Source organism: Acanthochromis polyacanthus, chromosome 1 (assembly GCF_021347895.1).
Source record: "Acanthochromis polyacanthus isolate Apoly-LR-REF ecotype Palm Island chromosome 1, KAUST_Apoly_ChrSc, whole genome shotgun sequence".
Lineage (NCBI taxonomy): Eukaryota > Metazoa > Chordata > Actinopteri > Pomacentridae > Acanthochromis > Acanthochromis polyacanthus.
The window spans coordinates 45,275,509-45,285,404 of NC_067113.1; the positions used below are offsets into that span (position 1 = coordinate 45,275,509).

The window sequence follows — 9,896 nt, forward strand, 5'->3', positions numbered from 1 at the left end:
TATTGATGGCACATGACTTCCCTCACTGTACCATCTCCTCATTGTTTGACACAGCTTCTTCCAGTTCACCTCATCCGGCTCCACCCCACCCTTCTCCTTTCCTTTTTTTCTCTCCCTCGTATCACCTCGTCCAGGCCGCTGGGCTTGATCGGCGAGTATGGTAATCAGGGAAGAGGCTGATAACAACTGATAAGTCCTCTTGTCAGGTGCTAAGAGCTCGAATGACATTTTTACACAGTCATAAAAAGGGAGAAATCGCAGTAAAGCTGACGAATGGACGGACCCTGTGATTATCTCCATGTGTGAATGTACACAACAAATAGGCATGTCTGCCTCTTGACGTTGCTGTGTCGTTTGTGTACATGCATCACGCGAGCGTCCTTTGCCTTGGCTGGAGGAGTTACAGGAGAATGGGGTGAGGAGTGTCACTCTGCCCACTGAAAAAGGCTTTCATCCTGGGCTTATCAGAGCCAACACAGGGGGAGATTGTTGGCTGGTGAAGCGAAACGGCGACTGTCGCTGCCCCCCCACCCTCACCGGACCTGTCTTCCCCTGACTTTGTGACCCTCCCCAACCAACCTACGCACACATAGATGGACATATGTTTGCTCACAGCCTGGCAGACGGATACACAAAGGAAGACACACCTACAGATGACATTAAATGTGCCGAAACCATCTCTCTTTCTATCGCTGTGCGCAGCAATATATGCACAAAAACTAATTTTACATTGCAGAAATTCCACTTTTTTTCTCACACAATGTAAAGATGCTGTCTCCTCCGTTGAGTTGGCATTGAATAATCGCCCGTTTTCTGCTTCCATTTTTTGGCCTTCAACCAGAAGACGAGTTTCCCGCGGCGCCAGTGACAAGGCCATATGCACCTCTAAATCATGTGGTATTATCACCATGCTGTGCTCCAACGAGCAACTATAACCATGATGGAAGACACCAGATGATCTGTGTTTAGCAGCAGAGCTCATTTCCATAACGCTAGATGAACATTTTTAAGGGAAAGGAAAAATTACCCAACTTAAAGGCATTATGGAGGATGTTTTTTTTTTGTTTAATTTGTCTGATTCACATAAAATGAATATACTGACCTTTAGTGGACTTCTATGTATGGTCTCTCAAAGAATAAAAAATAAAAAAAAATAACTGTGGACATGGCAGGACCTGAAAAACATCAGCCAATCAACGCGCTCGGACCGAGGCGTTTGGTTTGCTCCCTTTCCTGTCAGTCAAAAATCTTCCGGCTCAGGCCTAGTTACGTAGATTACGTACACCTTGGACTTACGTGTTTTGTGTATGTGTTGCTTTGGTATAGCTTCGTAGTTAGCTGGCGACTTGTTTTGCTCATCTTTTTTACATAATGGCAGATAAAGGTCCAGGGGGACCCAGCCGTAAAAGACAACTTCACGAGTGCTACGCAAGTTTCTGGAGGGGGGCGTTTCTTCGTAAATGTTAAGAGGGGGGAGGTTAGCGGGGGGTGAGGGAGAGGTTGTATGTGCGCATGCGCATGCTACGTTCAAAGTCGTAGGAAATTAAATCTCCTCTAATGACTTTAAGTAAAAGTGTATAGTGTTCATAGCTAAAGCAAGTAATAAATCAGACATCAGATAATGCAAACCAAAAATCTAATTCAGTTTTTTGACATCCACCACAAATCTGCCATTCAAAACCTCCCACAGCAGCAGTGTGTGTCTGTGGATATGTGTGAGACCATAAGAGGGACTTGTCAAGTGGAATTACCCTCACAGGTGAAAAGGTCAAACTCGCCGACCCGCACAGACAGGCAGTTGGGCCGAAAAATGCAAGAAGAAAACTGGAAAGGTCAGTCCAGCCAATACTTTCTGCAAAGCTCAAAATCCCATCAGAGACGGAGGCGGACAGAAACAAAACAAGCGTGGATGTTGCGTCTCCCTGATAAGTGAGCAGCTCTGTTCATCTGTAGCATATTTTAAGGGCCAAACAATCAAAGGTGGGAGCACAAGATGACATTCATCACCCATCCAATATTTCCCCAAATCCCAGACTTCTGTGTCAGGATGTTCAATCTAATACCACATAATTATTTTTGCTGCAGCTGCATGATAACTGCATTTTCTCATTTCTTCACTGGCGCTGATAAAGGCCCGACCTCTCGGGCCGATGTGAAGCGATAACATCGGTGTGTTTCACGTCCCGATCTGGATGAAGTCATAGTTGAGGTCTGATTTTGGCCATATGGAGGTGACGGCTGTGTGGGTCTGACCACAGCCTCCCCTGCTCTGTGTGGCGCTCGCTGGACTCCATAGGTGGCGGCGGGATGGAGGGGTGTCTGTCTAGCCCCATCCATGCTGTCTAACAAGCTGGACATGAGGCACAGCATCTGTCTCTGGAGGACACACCCAAGACTGACCTAATTCACACACCCATATCTATATATATATATATATAAAGAAACCTAACATGCATTTACTGATTGTCCAGTAACAAGGCAGTAAACGGTATGCAACTCTCATCTATAAATACCACCCATATACCTTGTTCAAAGGCATCTGTGTTGAATATGTAAATGTAGCTTGTCTAGGTGAAAAGACATATCATTGCCCCAACTCCTCCATCACAAGCTATATTCTCTAAAGCTGACAAATGAGCCAGGAATTCCAGTTCCATCTAAAAACCACTTGAATTACAATATCCTAATAGGCTTTTGCCCCCAAAATATTGCTTCCACGAGCTTTAAATATTCAGTCCTGATTGACTTGGCTTCTGCAAATAATAGCACCAGCCTACAGTACTGATAAGTGCCTTTTGAATGTCAGATGCTGTAGTATGGCTGAAAATGAGCAGTCTACAATATCTATAATATGTCTATTACTAATATGTGCCAAGTGTTATAGTTAATAGTCTCATCCAAACCACACCATAACCAGCTGCCACGTTTTAACCAAACCTTGTACTTTCTGTTGTTACCTTGCAGCGATATTGAGGAAGGGAAATACTTTGTAGTGCAATTTTGACTTGTCTTGTTTGAGGACAGGGTTGATGATGTGTATCGACCGTTGACGGCAACAAACTTCTCGAGTAGGTATTTTGTCAGAAAACACAGCCCAAGAACAACAATTTCTGTGCCTGCAGACAAAGAAACAGTGACTTGAAAGGTGTCATACTGTTTAAAATTTTTTTAAAGATGCTATCCAATACAGTATAATGAAACAATGACTGAATATGCATGAAAGTACGCCTCGGTCTTCGACTTCTGCATCCAGTTCATGAGTATGTACTTGTCTCCTGTGCCTCCATGGTACTTAAATACACAATCTGGACTCTGGACTCAGCAGTAATGATGAAAACTGTGTTGTGTTCTGCTAAACAATGTCAGACATAATCAGTAATATCAGCTGAATCTGATATAATGAAAACTTTAAGGATTGCAGACAAAACCTATTGGCAAATTGACCAATCTACACCCAACAACCCCAACTTCAGTTTGGATTTCGTTCTGCACAATTGGATGTTCTTCCCAATCACTCACCCTTTGCTAGTTGGGGAAATATTACATGCAGGGTAGGTAGTATCTCCTGGAAAAATACAGCTACCGTGCGTTGTTGTACAGTGTAGTATTGTCTGGTACAATAGCGCAGACCTACCCAACCAAAAGCATAAAACATGTGTCCTGAGACTCCTGTGTGTGAGACTCTAAAGGCCAGAGGCTGTGGGACAATTTAACAAAGCCACAAGCGAAATACACAGAAACGGTGTTTGCTGCTGCCTAAATGGAGCCCTGCGGTGTGAGTGTGCACAGACACACACACAAAATCACAAATGAAATGTTGAATGTAAATGGTCTGACGAGAGTCATAAATCTCTCGGAGGCCGCTGGGCAGCTGGGGTCATGCAGCCAGCAGTCCTGTCAGAGCGGTGCAGCTGTGTGAACAGAGATAGCCAGTGGTGTAGCAGACAGAGGGGCGAGCCTGCAGGCTGCAAACTGGAATTGGCTTCTGAAATGCTCTGTTACTTTTTCAAAATGAAAGCTGCCGAATTGGTCTGTTCCAAACACTGCATGCCTGTTTTTAGGATGGGGGAACCATTACCATGTCTCCAAAATAGCTGCAATCCATTTTGTCATTGTTTTCATCCACAAAAGACATGTACCCTCTTTAAAAAGAAAAATCACCCTAGAGGCCTAGTTTCAGTAGAAAGTGGAACATCAAAATTCATCTGTGTGTCATTGCAGAATATTTGGTTGTGGAGCCTAATGTTGGAGTGACAACTCTCAGAGCTAGTTGGAAGCCTGGAAACTGCAAACACTCTATATGGAAGCAGTTAATAGACTTTTTAGCTCAGCACTTTTCTTTCCCACATAAAAAGTATTTAATGAATGAAATGAAGCATGATGAAAACAAACCAATACCAGCCGGAGTAAACAGCACAGTATAGCAAACATATAAAAGAAATGACTGCAACTTGTGTGGCTTCATCTCTGTTGGGAAGCTTATTAGTTTGGTTGATAATAGGACAATAAGTTCACATAGTTTATTTTACATATGCAGAATTGAGCCATTGCTTTCTGATAGCCTATGCATTTATTTGGCGGTTTTAATCTTTCGGTTAAATGAAACTAGGCGGTAAAACACAACTAATCAGGTAAAAAGTTATTCTATCAAATCATCAAGGGCCTTCTGGTTAACCATCTTTGATTTCTTGAAACTTTCTTGAAACTTCAAATTTTGGATTGAGATATTAAGTTTTTCTCCAACATAATTAAAATTTTCTTCACATTTTTCACACATTGAAATTTGTGGTGGTGTTTGATTGCCGATATCTCAAAAACTAATAAAGACAAAAGCCTTCAATCTTCACTGTTACACTGTCTTGAACAAGTAGATCAAATTGTCTCTGATGGCTGAGTTGAAATATATAAAACAGATCAAACAGTAATGAAACATCTCTGAGCACAAATGAACAGAAACAGTGATAATGCAGAAACCAACTAGTGATATTTTCAGAACCACATGTAGTTGCATGTTTACAATAATACAAAACAAGACATGTCGAATACTTTAAAAAATGAAATCCTTGATGTCAAAAATAAAAAGCCTGTCATTTTTGTTGAACTTTCATAGCTGATTGAACAGATATTACAAGTTGTATGACAAAAATAAAAATATTACTAGATAGCTTACACTAACAGAGTTCTGAATTGTCTTTAATAGTTCCTGAGATATTGTCTTTAAACCTCAAATTTCAATGCACAAAAAAGTGAAAAAGTGGGTCAATGGGAAATCATTGGCTACATCAAACTGAAAATTTTACAGATATCTTTATAAATATCTGTGTTTTATGTTATAACAAATGTTCAAATCAGAGATAGCTGAGCAGAAATTCTTCAAAAAAAATCTGATGATTTGAGACCCAATCATAGTCTCCAATATGTACATCTCTCAGAAGTCAGCACTGCAAAGATGGTCATAGTTCACCAACTTGTTTGCTGGCATGAAATCCAATAATCACTGCAGCCATTGGAATGATTTAATTAGAAACTTTTCCATTTTGAAAGTCAGGCCTTTCAACAGAATTGAACTTGTTTGGATCTTAACTACAGTTCAAAGACTCTCCACTCAGATAATCCTCAACAGAATCTATGGGTGAATCCTGTCATTCCAAAGATGGCAGCTGTATGACACGTATCACTGACCAACTGTGTGCTTTAGAACAGCCAAACAAAACCTTATTTTTGTAGAAACTAACCAGACTTTTTAAGTGTTTTTCATCGGATTTGACTGGTGACTCTATATATTCCTGGTGGCTACTAAAAATGTGGTTATTGCTCTTATTCTATTCATTTAGATAGGATCTTGGTCTCATTAGCCCAAAGCAATTGCCTGGGAATGCTACCAAGTTGGCTGCCAAGTGGGGAGACTTTTGTTAGCCTTTACCTCAACCCATTCAACTATCTCATTAAGATGGCAGTCAAAACAACAGGTCTTGAATTGACAAGTCCCTTTCACTTCCAACTAAATCACACTGTTAAATGTTTCATTTCCAGCCAGAAATCACATTGTTAAGGCCCACTGCCCCGTAACACAAGGAAGAAATAGACATAACACCACAGCATGTAGACAAATGTTCACATTAAGCACCAGTCCACTAACACTATGCACCTGTTCCAGCTCCGCTTTAGCTACATTATCAGCATCCTTTGTTTTTTTTTCACTGGTATAATGAGCAGGTGGCATCCTATTGTGTGGCACTGTTGGAAGTGAAACAGAACAGAAACACATTTAAAATCTGTAGTGTTGTGTGCGTGTGCCAAAGTAAAATGAGAGAGGGGAGAAACAGATTGCTGAGAGGGAGACAGTCGGAGGGAGAGAGGAGACTAATGAAGGTTACAGAGAAGGAGAAAGTATGAAAAAGCAAGCAGGAGAAATCAGTCTGGAATGATAAAAGGAAAAAGAGACAGTGGGATTGTTGAGGAGTCTCTCTGGATTTGCAGAATCCCCTCAGCCTCCAGTTTTGGGACACACTGACACACTTACTGCCTGGTGAGCCCTCTTTCTTTCTCTTTCTCTCTTTTTGTTTCCCTTTCTCCACTTTCTTTCACACTGGTAATGAGAACTGTAGGTGTCCGCCGACTGTCACATACACACCACACAGTGTTTAGCAGTAACACACATGCACACACACATACAATATTCTTGGACATCTGCCATGCTGCCAGGACACCTACAGTGTGATGCGGAAATACTGTAGGAGGAAACCATAAGGGTAATTTTTGTGTTAGTTCTAGCCAATCTCTATGCAAACGCCGTACTTTATGCTACATCTGTTGCAGCTCTTTTTTTGGTGTCATATGCAAAAATTGCAGTTTAATGCACATTGTAATTGTAGAATTTGAGCTAAAAAATAAAGTTGGAAATGCTGGGTGACATTTATTTGCTGTCTTGCTGAGAGTTAGATGAACTGGTTAATGTGCATATGGAATCCGCAGCCACTTAGCCAAGGAACTAATTTTTATGCTAAGCAAAAGTAGCCCTTATTTACCATGGAGTGAATGTAATTTGACCAGACGAAAATGGTGGGAAATACACATTTGCCAATCGAAAACAGTGGTATAGAAAAGAAAATTGGGGTCTTTACCACTGCAGAAACTTGAAGGCTGTTTTAGCATGACCTAAACCTTTGTGCATGTTCTGACTGCAAGCACGGCCTTTTAGAACCCATTCCGTAGCCATTTTATCGTGAGAAGTTGCTGCGTGGAACTCGGTGCTGATTGGCTAAACTTGGAGAGTAAAATTCATCATATAGGCTAACATAACAAACCCTGTGTTGTTCTTTTTCCTTCACAGAACTGGAGTTAAATCCACTAACTACTGTTTGCTAAAGATGACAGTTGAATATCCCGTGGGGGGGAAACAAATATGAAGTTTGGGCAAAATTACCAAACTTTATAGTTTTGGATCAGATTTGCCTGAAATAATTGATCAGAAGCAGGAACAAGATGGCTGCCAAGTGATGAGACTTGTCAACTCCCTGTTTACAGTCTCTATGCTAAGCTAAGCTAAGCAGCCATTAGCTCTAACTCCATTTTTACAAGATAGACATGAGAGTGGTATCACCTAACTATTGGCAAGAAAGTGAGTGGATATTTCCTAAGATATAAAACAATTTCTTTAAACAATAACATTATTATAATTTCCTTGGCCACATCCTTTTTATGCATCTATAAAATAGCTAATCAGTGTTAAATTACCAGTGCGTTTGCATACTGTTTGAGCGTTTGTTTTGGAGCAATCACCTCCTTGAGTTTCTTTTAATCGGCATGGCTAATTTTGTTGCAATCCACCCAGGCAGACGATACAGACATCCACCGTCTCATTAAGGCATGGGGGCATTTAGTCTGAGGGCATAATGAGCTCGAGACTGCAGCACTGTGAATAAGGTTCATAAAAACGGCATCTCGCAGCGATTGAAGGTTATGGTAGTGATAATATTTTTAAATGCCTCGAATACCACAACTGGCTGCCTTGCTACCGTTAAACATCATTTTCATCAAGTAACACTCCTGCTGCCTTTACTGTTGAACATAATCTGAGTTTTAAAAATGTACACACATAATCCGACCCTTTGGATGATACTACATGATAACCATATATTTCTAAACTAGCCTGTACCCAGCAGTATTGCTCAGCATCATCAAGCCATATCCAGTTTCTCCACTGTCTGTAACAGTGTAAGCTACTGAATGATGAATGAATCCAGGCTTGTTTGAATGTACTGTACTCAACAACAACAAACCACGTGTTTTTCCACAACCAGCTCCATACATAACCATATTGCTGCTCTATAAAACCACGTAACTGTTCACTGCATGTTCATCTAGCTGCATACTTGTATTTAAAGTGCTGTTAAAAACACGAGTTACAGTTGCTAGAAAAAGTCAGACAGAAGAAACGTGACGTTTTTCGGCAGTGTGTTCTTAACCAAGATTTGCACTTGCTGACACTTCCTATCTAATCAACACAATCCAACCAAGCCCAATACAACATGACAGGTTATTCATTCACCATATTTTACTGCTCATTTTGGGAGACAAGAATATGTGGTTGTAACACATTTAATACATATTTGTGTCTTTTTCCAGCTCTATTTTTCCTGAAATTGAAAAAAAGTCAACAAACTCACTGAACACATCAATGAAAATGAGATATTTTGTTCAAAAACGCCCAAAAAAAGCAGCCAAGGAGGATTTTTTACATGACAACAGCGATAGAAAAAAAAATGTTGAGTTAGAGAAGTCCACTTCTGACAAACAACACAAAGGGAAAACAGCAGAACACATTTGCCGGTTGTCCTTTGAACTGTATTGCCTCTGCACAGTCACAGGCGAAAGGAGATGTGATGAATTCCCCCGGAGCCAGCGCAGGAAGAAGAAGAAGAAGAAGAGCTGAACTTGTTCTCACATCTCCTGCTACTGAGGAGAAATAACTAGCTGCACTCACTTTGATGGAGACACGAACACACAGTCACTCACACACTCTGGCTTTCTGCCTGGCTGCTTGGAAATAACTCATTTTTTGTTCATTTCTCGCTACTATTTCTCCCTGCGTTTCCAACTCAACCTTGCTCACTTTTGCCTTCATTTGGTGGAAAATCCAATTCAACCCTGCCACATTTCACACCACGATCATCACCACTGTTGTCACCAAGTTTCAACCAAACCATCCAAGTTTCTCTTACCTGTGCAATCTCATACAGCAGTTTGTAGTGTTCCTCCCGTTTCTGCAAGGTGCACAAATTGCAGCCCATTCTAGTTGTCAGGGAAACAGTGCCGAGAGCCCGCTGGAGTGTGTGCGCTGTCTGCCGTGTATGTGAGCTTCCCCCCGGGGCGAAACACACTCGGGCTCCTCTTCCTTGGCTCCCCCACACCTCTTTCTCATCCGAGTATCCTCACAGATCCCCCTCTATCGCTCTGAGCACACATGTGTTTCACTGTTTAAGCAGGAGACTGTGGACCCTTCAGTGTGGTGTGTATATCAGTGACTAGATGAGTCAAACCCTCTTTGCCTGTCACTCCTTTCCCACCCTGACTCTCACTTGCATGCCTGCATACACTCTCTTCCCTCCACCTCCTCTCTCAGTGTGAGCGCACTCTTGTTTCTGCACACACGTTTGCCTCATAGAGACACACCTCCTCTTGTGGCAGGCTGCCTAACACATGCCTGCTCCTACTCCAGCTCATGAATAGACACCATCCTCATTGGTTGTTGGATGGAAGGGGCTGGATGAAGAGGGAGGGGACTGGTCTTATCTTGGGAAGATTCAATATCTGAGCATCAGTGTGGTTGCGTGCGAGCAAAGTGAAGGACATGCAGCTCCTGAGGGGTGCTTGAATGCTCAAGAGTCACCCCA

General features: G+C 41.8%; 1 protein-coding gene across 1 annotated transcript in view; it reads right to left on the bottom strand.

Annotated features, from left to right (window-relative positions):
* Positions 1 to 9,665, bottom strand: part of pdzrn4 (PDZ domain containing ring finger 4) — a 46,677-nt gene extending 37,012 nt beyond the window's left edge. The window contains exon 1 of the mRNA XM_022222615.2: positions 9,225 to 9,665. Coding sequence (XP_022078307.1) covers positions 9,225 to 9,293 — 69 coding nt within the window. The 5' untranslated portion in view covers positions 9,294 to 9,665. The remainder of the gene's footprint in view (positions 1 to 9,224) is intronic.
* Between the last annotated feature and the right edge of the window lie 231 nt (positions 9,666 to 9,896).